Source organism: Lolium rigidum, chromosome 6 (assembly GCF_022539505.1).
Source record: "Lolium rigidum isolate FL_2022 chromosome 6, APGP_CSIRO_Lrig_0.1, whole genome shotgun sequence".
In the NCBI taxonomy this organism is placed as follows: Eukaryota; Viridiplantae; Streptophyta; class Magnoliopsida; order Poales; family Poaceae; genus Lolium; species Lolium rigidum.
In genome coordinates this window covers 45,836,786-45,851,142 of record NC_061513.1, presented here as the reverse complement: position 1 = coordinate 45,851,142, position 14,357 = coordinate 45,836,786, and the positions used below count along the sequence as shown (strand labels likewise).

The 14,357-nt window shown below is 43.8% G+C and overlaps 1 protein-coding gene across 1 annotated transcript; it reads right to left on the bottom strand.

The window, feature by feature from the left end:
- Positions 1-4,414: 4,414 nt before the first annotated feature.
- Positions 4,415-7,429, bottom strand: LOC124661756 (eukaryotic translation initiation factor 4E-1). Its single transcript, XM_047199632.1, has 5 exons — positions 7,080-7,429; positions 5,809-5,974; positions 5,596-5,721; positions 4,772-4,837; positions 4,415-4,690 (listed from the first exon to the last, which is right to left on the bottom strand). The coding sequence occupies exons 1-5, from the start codon at positions 7,310-7,312 to the stop codon at positions 4,640-4,642; spliced, it is 642 nt and encodes a 213-aa protein (XP_047055588.1). The 5' UTR covers positions 7,313-7,429; the 3' UTR covers positions 4,415-4,639.
- Positions 7,430-14,357: the final 6,928 nt, after the last annotated feature.

Sequence of the window (14,357 nt, the reverse complement as noted above, 5' to 3'; positions counted from 1 at the left end):
AACTATGTGTTCCAGAATCGTCTGTGCGTTTGCTCTTACTGTAGGAATCACATGCTGGAGGTTTGATGGGTCACTTTGGGCGTGAGAAGACGCTACTCATGCTCGCTGATCATTTTTATTGGCCAAAGATGAGGCGGGATGTGGACAGGTATGTGAAGAGGTGCATTACTTGCAACAAGTCCAAGTCCAAGCCGAAGCCTCACGGTTTGTATACTCCGTTACCGGCACCTACTACACCTTGGGAAGATATTAGTATGGATTTTGTGTTGGGTTTGCCGCGTACTAAAAGAGGCCATGATTCTATATTTGTGGTAGTGGACAGATTTTCTAAAATGTCACACTTTATTTGCCTGCCACAAAAGCGACGATGCGTCGCATATTGCTAACCTGTTTTTCAGGGAGATTGTTCGACTACATGGAGTCCCGAAGACTATTGTTTCTGATCGTGAAGTGAAGTTCATGAGCTACTTCCGGAAGACACTTTGGGGAAAGCTAGGGACAAAGCTACTTGTTCAGTACTACTTGTCATCCCCAAACCGATGGTCAAACCGAGGTGGTGAATCGAACCTTGTCACAACCGCCGAGATCCATGATCAAGAAGAACCCGAAGGAGTGGGAAGAGTGTTTGCCGCATGTAGAGTTTGCTTACAACAGTGGCGGTACATTCTACCACGGAGCCGTGTCCTTTTGAGGTGGTGTATGGTTTCAAACCCATTACTCCACTTGACTTGTTGCCTTTGCCCATACATGAGAGAGTTAATATGGAGGCATCCAAGAGGGCAGATTTTGTGCGTAAGATCCATGTGAAGACTAAAGAGTTGATAGAGAAGAAAGGCAAGAGCAATGCCGCAAGGATGAACAAGAAGCGCAAAGAGATGTTGTTCAAGCCCGGTGATATGGTCTCGGGTACATTTTCGCAAGGATAGATTCCCGAAGCCGCGGAAGTCTAAGTTGAAGCCTCGTGGTGCCTGGTCCTTACAAAGTGCTTGCCAAGATCAATGATAATGCCTACTCGATAGATCTTCCAGCTTGATGAGTTTGGTGTCGATGAATTCTTTCAATGTTGCTGATTTGACACCATATGACGGAGAAGACCTTGGAGCGTCGAGGTCGACGCCTTTTGAAGGGGGGGAGATGATGAGGACATCCCTACTACACCACTACCTCCGTCATTGATAAATGAAGATGAACCTGCTGTGAAGCTTAAGTCCGATGAAGTTCGGATTGGACCAATTACAAGGGCTCGTGCAAAGCTACTTAAACAACAGGTGAACTTGTTTCTAAACGGTACTTTGATTGATGAGAACTTTATACTGCCTAAGTCTTATTACTTATGTATCATCAGGTATCAAGAGGAGACGAGCGTCGCACGAGGAGTAGAGGAGCAGCTGGACATGAAGACGGACGTCAAGATGGACGTGAAGCTGGACATGGAGCTGGACATGAAGATATCTCATGGTCGCGCGAGGGAGGAGCGGGAGGCATGCGCGAGAGGAGAAGACGACGTCCAGGCCGGTCCAGCACCCGGTCCGACCGGCCCCCAGACCGGCCAGCCCGGTCCCCGGCCCGGTTGACCGGTCGCCAACCGGCCGCCAAACGGATATGATGCATCGTACCGGGCAAAAACCGGAAAGTTGCGAAGTTTCCGGTTGCCGCCCGGTTGACCGGACGCCAGACCGGCCGACCCGGTCCCTGTCCCGGTTGACCGGATTCCAGACCGGATTCTTCCGAGTCTGTATCGACCAGATCTATTCTGGGTCGGTTATTCTTGTATCTTTTCGACCGTAACTCGTCCCGGACACCTATATAAGTGCCCAGGACGCCCCCCTAGCTGCTTTAGACCACGTTTAAGATAAACCCTAGTTCTTAGTTGTTTCCTCTAGCAAAACTATTGAATCCCTATACCATATTGCTTGATATTGTGTAGATCCTGAAAAAGTCTTGTGTGATCTGCTGTTCCCTTGGGAATTAGACGGTTGCAACTTACCGCTTCGTGGTCGGCGGCTACGTGCGCAAGTGTGTGGAGTTGCGAATATCTTGCAGGGTTGAGAGCTGTTGCATTGGCGACAGGGATCAATCGAGAGATCTCGTTGCGTCATACAAGTTATCATCCACTTCATCGTCGTGTATCTCCGCTGCCATCACCCCGTGATCATCATCACCACCGTTGCTTACTGAGAAGATCGGGCCACCCCTTATCAATATATCAATGCTTTTATCATCAAAGTTTATAATATACATGAACGGTCTTTGCAATCATATCAAGACGGAGATTTGGATTGAACCAAGTATTAACCAAGTTTATAACTTGAGTATATTGCTTCGGAATACATATCTATCACTCTTTACATGTCCATAAAGTTTTGGATAAATCAAATTAAAGATACATATGGTCACACTATCCCTAACAGGGATACAAATTCATTCATACATTGTAGTAGTGATGAAGTGATATTGGACCTCTTGTTCCATATCTCAATACAAACTACATCATGAATGTGAATATTTTGCTGTCAACTTCTTTAAAGTGCAAGCCCCAACTAAAAGATTGGTGTAAATAATATCCTCTGATATATTTAAAGCTCAAACGATCTTGATTAATTCCCTTAGGAATATCAAGATTTGACCATTGTGTAATCTACATTGGCTATAATTATCAATCCCGAAAATGCCATATCATAGACTGAATTCAATGGAAGAGCCTTCTAACTAAGAGAACAAAATAGGCTCGACTGACCATATTCAAGATCATGTGGCTGAGATTCAACAGAATCACCCACCTTTATTTATCAGATAATACCACTTGTATTGCTCAAATGCATAAGGGTTAAATTAATATTTTCCAAACTAGGGAGATATACACTTTGCAAACATATCATGTGAAATCTAACAGATTTATTCACAAGTGCTTTACATATTCCCATATTCCTGAATTTAAGTTCATGGATTGGCGTGAGACAACTCTTAGTCTTGCAAAGTCCAGGGGGAGTAAAACTCCCAAATTGTAACCCGTTGATGATCATTAGATCATATATTGTACTCTTTTTCTCTTAATGAGTTTTTCCTAATGGTTTCTCATAAAAGGTTTTTAATGAGACGATATAAATACAAGTGTTAAGATATGCCACATTGTTTTCTCCTTATATTTTTCCCATTGGGTTTTAAAGGAGTTTTCCGTGGCACATCATATCGCACTCTTTGCAATATTTACACAAGATATATGCCGTACCTCCTATTTTCCCCGCTTGGGTTTTTAAAGGAAGTACAAAAGACATATTTATTGTTCTCCAAACTCATTCGTGAGGTTTTTCCTTCTCTAAGGTTTTCTCATATGAGTTCTCATGGAGACAACAATCTTTACATGTTGTACTATTTTCTCCTTATTTTCCCCAAAGGGTTTAAAGGAGTTTTAACAACATATAAAAGACAACTCTCCTCATATTTTTCCCACAGGATTTTTGAGGGAGATCTTCTAAAGATGATGATTTCAAGATGATAGATTTAGGAAGAGCAATATTGTTTACAAGAGCATCAGTATTGTTTACAAGAGCATCCTCATGGTCAAGCAAGAACACTCTCGGAATATGTAGGAAGATTCTTGGAGATTATGCAAGACATTTTCAAGATAACGGCGTTGTCCAAGGGAGAGTGTTAGGAATTATTAGCTTTACAATTAGGCTAAGATAGGTAGTTAGGATTTTGTCCAACCGCCTTACATTGGAAGTGTCCCCTCACATGTACGCTAACTTGTAAACCGCCTCAAAAGGCGACTGTTCCCGGGGTATATATACCCAAGACATCTATCAATGAAATCACTTGATTCTCTTACTTATTAGTTCTTAAACAGTTATCAAGGCGTCGAGAGTCTGTAGTTGTAGCATGTCGGGAGGGTTGCTTAGTGTGCTTTAGCAGTTAGGGTGTCAGCATGTTTTCGGGGAAGTGCGCACGTGGTTTTGTTGTAACGACTTTCGCCGGTTTTTCCATTAATTACCTAGGCAATTATCTTCTTAATGGTTTTGTTGTAACGATTTTCGTCTGGTTTTCCATTAATTATCTAGGCAATTATCTTATTAATTAATAGATTGAGGCAACCTTTTGCCTCCGTTTTTTTTAAAAGTAGTTTGAAGTGCCAGATTGATCAAAACAACATGTCCGGCGCAGAGGGTTTGCTGTAGGTAAAGAGAAATTTCCCAATGGATCAACTGTCATGATAGTCCAACAAGTCAGTAACAAGGAGAACAATCAGCATCCTTGTGGCAAATGTGAGATCTCCTCTCTTTTTCGAGGGAAAGTAATTAGCGTCCTCATCTCGACTGTGCAATCCACAAGACCAGCGATGGGTGCGGTCCTCCATTCATATGTACCATCAACGGATCAGCAAAGTATACGGATTTGATTGCAAGCACACTACAGCTGGGAGCCAAAACGAGTTTTTTGCTTCTCATACAAACTTATGGAGTACAGTAACGGCAAAGGCAACATGTTAGATTATGTCTTTCAAGCAATTCACAGCAACGTACGGTAACAAAACCTCCAGGAACAACCACTACAATCCAGATATCCAAGAAAAACGATCCTGCGTCCAACAGTAGGCCTGTTGTGCGCTCCTAGGATATACAGGGCAACGCCGGTGGCGGGATCAGGCCGTGTAGCGGTTCTTGGGGGCTTTATCCGCCTTCTTTGCATCCTCCTGCAAGCAACCACAAACCATGTCAGCCACAGCAAGCTAGTGAAGAAGCGAGATGAAATCCAGACTTGAAGTGCCACTCACGTGAACGATGAACCCGATGGAGTCCTTGTATTCCAGGAACTCCTTCCACTGCTTACCAATGCTTATCTGGCAAACCAAATCAAACAGAGAATATGTTCAACATAGCTAGGAAGTCAATAGTACACAGCTGATAATTGACCCAAACGGAAAGAAAAAACAAAATATGCACTTGTATCCACAAACCATGAAACAGTTAATAATACTCTCTCAGATGATAAATCATGTAGTACATCCTATTTGGTCTTCATACTCCCTCCGTTCCATAATATAAGGCGTATATAAGTTTAGTCAAAAGTCAAACCCTACTAAGTTTGACCAAATATTTTACGAAAAAATATCAAGGCGTACAATATTGAAGACATATTGAGAAAATATACTTTATGGTGAATCTACTAATATTGATTTAGTATTCTAGATGTTCATATTTTTTGTATAAAGTTTATCAAACTTAGAAGATATTGACTTTTGACAAAACTTAGATGCCTTCTATTTTGGGACAGAGGGAATACAAAGGTAGGTGATGAATTTACCCAAGTACCCACTGATGATTGATTTGCAATGATGAGCGATTCTTTTGCATAGGAGAGAAAAGAATTAGGACTATGCTTCAAATAAACATGTCCTGCCACCCAATGGAGCACTGGCAGACCTTAGTGGAGGCCAAAAGGGCCATAATCCTTATTCAATTATGTTCTGCTTTCCGGATAACCCTTCTACATGTGGATCAGCGCTATCGTGCAAGATTGTATTCCACAGTTTCAAACTATTTTGGTATGTATACAAGGCGAAGAGACAAGTTTGCATTACATATTTTCAATACATACCTGAGCAGCTTCATTGGTAGCATTTTTAGTCCAGATAGCCACTCTTTCCTGCTTCCCACGCACGCTAACAACGACTCCACAAATTTCATCACCAAAGTCAAATTGCTCACCAATAATCGCCAACAACTAAACATAAATATTTTTAACAGGGAATTAGGATAGAAGTTATAAATGAGAATCCTGCAAAAAAAATGAAGTAAAAGAGGCTCTTACAGTATGCAACCACAATGTGTCAGATTTCCCTCTGCCACAACTGATGGTCCATTTACCGCCATTGGCACAAATGGGGTCTTCCCATTTCGGCTCAATCTTATTCTTGAAGCAATGAAGGTCGGCTCCCACACCCAATTTGCTAGGGTGATGGATGTTGTTATAAAGGCTGAAATACCACTCAACTTGTTAGCGATAAAGGAATATATTAAAGAGTTACTAACAAAGCTCGAAAACAAATGAAAGAATAAACCAAATTATCAAAACAAACATAACCAGATTTCTGAAGCAAGCTATTAGCATACGGAAATCACCCTGAAATATATTTGGTGAGGATGGCAGAATTTCTGTAGATTATCTTAAATCTGTGACCATCTTGCAACTAGAGCCACGGAACATACATACTTTTGGCTGGTATCAACTAGATTATAGAGGCGTCAAGTATGAGTAGCACATTACCCAAACATAAGCTTCAAAATCTCTTAGAATCACAAAAGAGGAATGACTATTGTAGCTAGCTCCAAGCATAGACGTCCTTTTTTTCCTTTTCTGGTCATGTGTGCATCGTTTTCTAATTGTTTCGCAAACATTTGAACACATACTGATGGGCTACAAAGATGCATATCTCGGCTTATGTGAAACGCACTAGGAATTCAACCATAGAGTTGTTTATAAATGTGTTCTTCCGTTGACTAATTCAAGACAAGCGATTGCACGTACTGAACTAGCATCCTTAAAACTGAAGCGCACAGTTAATATAAACAACCGGAAAGAAAACATAATCTCAAATTTCTAAATCAAGTACTCCATCTTGAGAAAACCTTGCAACATTTCCATCAAAACAAAACCACCTTCCCATACATGGTACACATAATAGAAGTACTACTTCTTTCCGTAAATAAATGCCTTAGATTTGTCAAAATTTGGATGTACTCCCTCAGATCCCTTTTAATCGACTCAGATTTAGATCGGATAAATCCGAGTAAATTAAAAGGGATGAAGGGAGTAGGTAGACACTATTTAGTGTACAGATACATCAAAAATTGAGCAACGCAAATGCTACCTAGATCCACAATCCATCTTACAAGCATAGGCTGCTACCTAAATCGCATCCGGTAAACCTAGTCCATGGGCAGCAGCAATAAAACTTGACCCAGCCACCAGAGACATGACATCAAACTACCGGCCGGGGACAATATATTTTCATTCCGATTAGAAAGGAATCTGGCGATATCGTCCGGGGGGGTAAGAAAAAAAAAATAAGAGAAGGATACCTCCAGAAGTCCTCTACGGTGGAGAAGGTGTGGATGGGGTGGATGGTGCTCCCCCAGGCCTGCTGCCTCGACTTTCCCTGCGGATTATCGAACCAGAAGGTCCAGGCGTGCTCCAGCGGATGGGTCAGCGCCCCGCCGCGCGGGGCCGAGGAGTCCTCGTCGTCCGCGATCTCCCCCTCCTCCCTCTCCTCCCTGCCCGCTGACGCGGGCCTCGTCTCAGTGTCCTCGGCCATGACGGCGGCGGTGATGGGCGGCGGTTCCGTGGGCTTAGGGCAGACGAAGCAAAGCAGAGCAGGCGGCGGCGGTGGTGTCGTCTTCTATGCGGCGTCTGATCGGCTTCGCCTGTACCATGTAGGGGAGTGGTAGAAAACGAAGAGGCTGGGCCTGGGCCTGGGCCTGGATAAGCCGAGAGAGAGAGAGACTAGCTTCTGGAGGCCCGTGCAGGGGTTTATTAACCCTTTACTGCCTGCCTGATGATCATCCTAGTAGTCGTAGCCCCGTTAGAGCATCTCCAACAGGCGCTGTAAAATCTCGCGCGCTATACCGGCGATTGGGCGCGCTGTATACCGCTCGCGCGCGGCATAGCGAATTTGCCCCGGCGGAGGCTGTATTTTGTAGCGCGCGTTGGTGTGCGAAAAACGCACCTCCGCCAGAGGCGCTATTTTGTAGCGCGCGCGCGTCACAAACTGCTAAATCGGACCGTTTTTTTTGAAAATTCATCAAACAAACTATGAAATATGATCGAAAATACGAATATATTTTAAAAGTGCGCGATACAATACGACATTTTAACGAAAATACTAATAAATAAACTACTCCTCGCCGTCGTCGGACTCCCAGTCGAAGTCGGAGCCGCTCGGTGTCGTGTCCGACACCGGCGTCGACGTCGTCGTGTACTGGAACTCGGAGGAGGACGAAAGGACGACGGTCGACGGCCCTGCGACGTTCTGCCTTTCCTCCTTCCTCCTCGCCGCCGCGTCGGCCCTCGCCTTCTTCCTCGCCGCGGACTCGGCACGGCGCTTCTCGCGACTCGCCTTCTTCATCTCCGCACTCGCCGCCTTGTCCCCTCCTTCTCCGCGTAGAAGGCCTCCGTGGCGGCGACGTCCTCCGGGAACGCGCGCGCCCACTCAAGGCGGTTGCGCTCATCCTGCTCCGCCACGCGCAGGCGCTGCTCGAGGTCGCGGGCGCGGCGCCGCTGCTCGTTCGTGATGAGCGGCGATGGCGGCGCGAGCATCTCCGCCTGCTCGCACGTCCAAACTTCTTCGAAATTCATCTGCCGGCGGGGGCGGCCGAGGCGCCATGCGACGGCGTCGTAGGCTCGCGCCGCCTCATGCGCGGTGTCGTAGGTGCCGAGCCGGATCCGCTCCTCGCCGGAGCGAATCTCGGCGTCGAGGCGGCCGCTCGGCCGCGCGCGGACGCCCGCGGTAGCCGGAGGATGAGCGGCGGCGCGGCGGCATCTTCGCGTCGAGGAGGAACGGCCGGAGGCGGAGCGGCGCGGGAGGGAGAGCGGCGGGGAGAGAGAGGGCGCGGGAGGAAGACGCGTGGGAGGAGTGGCGGTTGAGCCGCTCGCGCGTGTCCTCTTTATGGCGCGCGCGGTAACGCACGCGGCAGATTTCCCGCGTGGGATAGCGCGAAAGCGCGCGGGCGGTAAAACTTTTAGCGCGCGCGCCGTTTTCCCGCGTCCGCTGGAGCAGCGCGGCAGCGACCGCGCGCGGCAAAACGGCGGTTTTTTTGCCGCGCGGGAGTTTTAGCGCGTCTGTTGGAGATGCTCTTAGGTTTGTGACCCACACCGACACAACCTTTTACTTCTTCTCTCTCTCTCAAAAAAAATCTTTTACTTCTCTCCACAAAAGGGATCCAACGACTGGGATGTTGTATGGATCATATTGATCATATAATATAATCCAATTAACATATCATCAATCTCTAATTAAGTTGTGTGCATGTGTGTGATTTAAATATAACTATGCATACTAATAAAGAGAATTTACATAACATATTTTATCCTACTTGCCCATCGTACCGGGGCAAACTTTAAACTATAAGCAATTAAGGTTTATCCTTTCGAATAGCCTGAAATAAAGCATTAAATTTCATGAACACACATTATCCTCGAACTATCACATATTCCTCTTGTTTTCTCTATCTATCACACTAGAAATTCGCAGAGTCAGCATAATAATATGCAATACACCTTGCAAATAGATATCAACCTCATGCATGATATAAAGCAATATAGGTTCAATACTGAGAGTAAGCTCATGGTTATTGGTGATGACGTTTGTGACGGTGATGGTGAAGAAGCCCTCGAAATCCCTCTCTCCGAGGTGGAGAGCAGGATCAATCTAACCCCCAAAGTGAAGATCGTGGATATGGCGATTCTCTGTTTCGCTACACGCTTCGTCCTCTCGGCAGACAAGGTTTTTAAGGTATATAAGGCACCACACGAAGGAGGGAGGCGAGACGATGCTCAAAGGCCACAAGGGCCTAGGTAGCCCCGTGCCCCCTCTTCGTCTGGTCCAAAACTCAAGGTCTCTTCATTTGGTGAAAAACTTTTGTGGTATCTAATCACTTAGCCAATGAACTTACCAGGCTCATACATCGCTAGTTGCTGCTGTGTACTGCAAGCTGCCAATGGAAACAGAAGGTGGAAGCTATGATTGATCTGGATTATGAGAAATCTTCTCTACCTCTGCCAGCTCCAACCTCTACTCCACTAAACAGAGAACTAACTCAGAGGGGAGGAAAGAGAATCAGAAGGAATAGCAGCAGGGTTTTGCTTAGCAGTGGTAGTAGCTAGAGACAAGCAAGAACAAATGGCGTTGAGCAGGTGGATGCACTAGTGTCAGCTGTGATATTATAGGAATAGTGAGAATCATGCCTTCGCGGCATACGTAGGAGCTTACATTTAAGACTGAATGAGAGGGGCAGCAAGGAAGCATAGTGAAACATTTATTGGGTTGTCACAAATATTGAGCAAGAGCAATAATATAGCCAGCAGCTGACTATATACTTCATGCCATGTCAACTAGAGCCACCATAAATATGCACTTATACAGTAGATTGGCTACAAGGTTAGCTTTATCAAATATTTAATACTTTACTTTTGGATAGCTGTGCATGCATGCAAGACACAAGCAAACATGCACTCAATGCATATAGCCGGCTAAGAGTATGCCACTAGCTGCATGCGGGCTGTACTGGTTTTGGTTCCTGTGCTAGAGCTGGCGATAGATGAAGCGCCCGCTTCTTTCTCTCACTTCCTTTCTCTCAGCTCCAACTAGGATTTTGCTGATGTGGATCTTCTTATAGCCTGCTGAGTAGGCACTATTGTACATGCTCTTAAGAGTCGGACCAAGGTCACAAAGTAACTTTCAAGGTTGGTGGTTGTGTTTGTGCACTTAGTGGATTAGAAGGTACTAACTGTGGAAGGAAGGAAGTATCCATTGTGTTAATGACACTAAGACTGCTCATAGTGGGAGTAACTTAGGTAGTAACATCACACATTTCAAGGTATTTTGGTGACATGGCATAGCAATAAATGAAAAAAAAAGAGGTGGTAACTAGCTATGTTACCATAAGACTAGTCATAATGCATAGTATCATATAGAAGTACCATGCGTATGATACTACTACATGTTACTATCTCCACAATGCATGATATTATATACTAGTATCATAGTCTCCATATATTAATTGTTTTGTAGAATCTCAATGCAAATATATGTACAAGATTTACTTGACATTAATTTTTCTAGTAGTATGTGCTATGATACAGTATCTACCTATGATACTAGTACCCTCTCTCTCATCCTTAATTGCACTGCCACATCAGCATTTTGCATGCATGGAATGCATGATACTACCTATGATACTCCCATTGTGGGTAGTCTAACATCACACAACCCAAAACAAAATGAGTCTACAACATAATAAATGAGACTTTGCATGATATCATCTCTAAGTTATTTTCCACTATGAAGGTAGTAACATAGACTAGTAACTTATGCATGACACCACCTTATGTTACTCCCCACTATGAGCAGCCTAAGAGACGCTCTGCCATGCAATGTACAATGGTTAAATTTTCTAGGCATGCCTGTCGGTAAGTGCCTATGTTTGTGTGTGTGGAGAGGAATGAGAAAATTTGAATGCATCTTGCAGAAAATATGCGAGGAACTTTAAGATAAAGCGATCCATTATCCAGAGAACAATTACATGTACCAATACTGATAAAACATACTGATTATATAACCAAATGGAACAAACTGATGTGCACTATCAGCTGGCTCTGAAATTCTATAAAGATGATAATAATACCAGCAGAAGATCTTTATGTTCCAAGCTGTCTAACTGAAGTTGCAATTCGATCGGGCATTGGACAAATGAGAAGTATTCCAGTTGTTTTCTAGAATCTGAAGTGATACAGTTTCGGTATTATAAAGTCTATATAAAAGTATCAAGATGCTCATGTGATAAACATTCTGCAAATAATGCTGGCGCATAGAATGAACGAAGCATCTTCCAAGGAGCATATCCATATAGGATTGCTTTCTGTTACATATCTTTATCCGCCAAACTCTGTCAAGAAACCCGCTGAACGCCACCACATTTGATATACATTCCAGGCAGAGTCTTCAGCGTACTTTTCCTTGGATTATGCAGCAAATCCATCTCACATAGAAACTCTGCAGATAAACGGAAGCAGCAGTTAGGCCCCTTTGCGGTCACACGATATTTTTCAGGCTATTGGAATTTGGAAAGTTGATTGAGAAACAGGAAAGGCATCCAGTTCTTTTTCGAGAAATGGAAAGATGATAGGCTGAGAATCATATGCAAAGGAGATGACGATGATGATAGCTTTTCGTTGCAAGGAAACATGGTACACGTATAATAATGTAATACTAGTTGCAGCATCTCCTCACCGAAGCATGGTTCTGAATTCATGTGCACCTTTAGAAAAAAAAAATAGAAACGCCTTAGAAGCAGTTCAATAGCCATTCCTGATAGACACTCTTCCAGAAAAAAAGAAAAACAAGTTATACTTCCAGTTGTTTGATGGATGCATGGACTGGGTTATATTAAAAATGATGCTACAGAACTATTGGAGCTCCTGTAGATAAGGATGAAATTAACTGCAGCGAAATTACCCCCAATAATAGAATCTAAATAATATGCCTAGGACTTGTGTTTATCAGCAGATGGAGAAAAACAATTCAATGCTTCATAATAAGAAGAGAACAAGAAAGTGCAAAAGAAACTAACCTTATGTATATGATTAGAGCCCTAGCTTGTAGTCATTCAGCACCTAATATGAAGAAGCGAAAAAAGAAAGAAAGAAAGAGAACGCGAGAGATTCGCTGAAATTTGTCAAAAGTGGAGAATATGATGCCGACTTGCCGTTTCAGAATAAGCATCCTTATTGGCCTATAAAAGAGGAGAAGAAAACATCACAGCTGCAAACAAAATCCTACCCTTCCAGCATTTCCTCATACCATCAATCAAGAAGCCACAGACCAATGTCTCACACTCGTCTGCTTTACTTACAAGCCCACCAAAACCATGCCAAATTTCAGGACAACCATACCAGTGCTATGAAGAAAGAAGCAGCAGTAGGAACAACCCATTTCCAGGCCCGCCCAAAGCAAGTTAAGTTTCAGGAAAACCATGCCAATGTTGTCAAGAAAGACGATGTGAATCAGGATGTGGATACGGTGGCTTCTGACTTCATCAAACGTAAGCATATGTCTTGGGGACTCCAGAAAAGCACAACCATGTATCCTGCTTCTTAAGAGCATCAGGGCTCCTTAGTCATGGTATTATCTACTCATGCTTTGTCCAGTTTGAGACTTCAAATAAAAGGTGCTGCTTGGAGGAGTCCTAGATATCCCTAAGTTTATTACTATGGTCTTATTTGCAAAATGAATAAGAGTGATGTGAATATGATGTACTGCTATTTGCAATACCGATGTATGGTATTCGTACATATGAATATCAGGTTATTACAATGATCCTGTTCAACTTTCTGTTTGAAATATCATACTATATGGAAAGCATACACATTCTGTGGTAAACTGGTTTTTCTATGTAGTCCCATGACGGACAATTGTTCACAATCTGCCCCTGTAATACAAGGATTAGCGTGCTAATCAAGTAATCAACAATATCAAACCTACAAAATTTCAACATCATCATTTTAATTCTAAAGGTTGCAAATATCGGCCGATATTTCAGTTAATTGATTAACTGCGGATCGGAGGCTGACCGAAACGAAAAGGGCATTCTCGGTGTGTTTACTGGTCCAGCCGGTTAATCGGTCTCACAAGCGGATTTATCAGGAATTTTCAGTTAACTGGGACTCATTTTTGGCTAAATACCCCCCTCCGTCCCTGTCTCTCTCCAGTTTCGACTTGTCCCACTCGTTAGGGTTTGGGAATTGGGGGCTCCAGCGCCTCCTCCTCATCTCCCGCTCGATACCACCGGCCGCCAGCAAAGAGCACGCCGCCGCTGGCCAGAGCCAACCAGCGGCCGCATCTCAGCTACCAGGATCCTTCCCGCCGGCCCCTCTTCTCCCTCCTCCGGCTGTCCCTCCTTCCCAGCCAGGTCCCTGCTCGATCTGCTGTCCTCCCGTCCACCTTTAGCAGCTGCCTGCGCTGCCGCCTGCCAGATCTCCTCCATGGCTTCTCCGGCAAGACTAAAAGGCAAAGCAGCAACTAATTAAAACATTAAAGAGTCTACACCTTCTCATATTAGTTTCCTGCTAATTTGTATCAACATTGATCACTATAGAAATACATATCATCATTTTAAGCACCAGATAAGTGGTGCTGTAGCTCCATGGACTGCCATGACGGAAAATTGTTCACAAACTTGGCCCATAATGCAAAACATTAATATGTCAATCAACAATATCTCGAATAAAGAAATCCAAGAAAGTGTCACTGTAATTCTGCCTACTAGACTGTAGCACTTTATAGAAAAAGTTTGTTCATAAAATAACTTTGACAAGCACACTGGAGTAATTAAAAGCTTATGTCTAGATAGTAAGTTCTGACTAAAAGCAACCATTAATTAAAAAATTAATACTTGCTCATGCTCATACCAGTTTCCTGCTAATTTGCAGCATCACTGATCGCTATAGAACAGCTCTAGAGATATGTGGTGTCGTAGCTCCATGGTTTGTGATAACACAAAGGAGGATAAAGTTAACTGAGGATGAGTACAAAAAAAACATTTCCATTGTACACTGTTCAAGTAGGTGGTTTAATTCGGATTGTA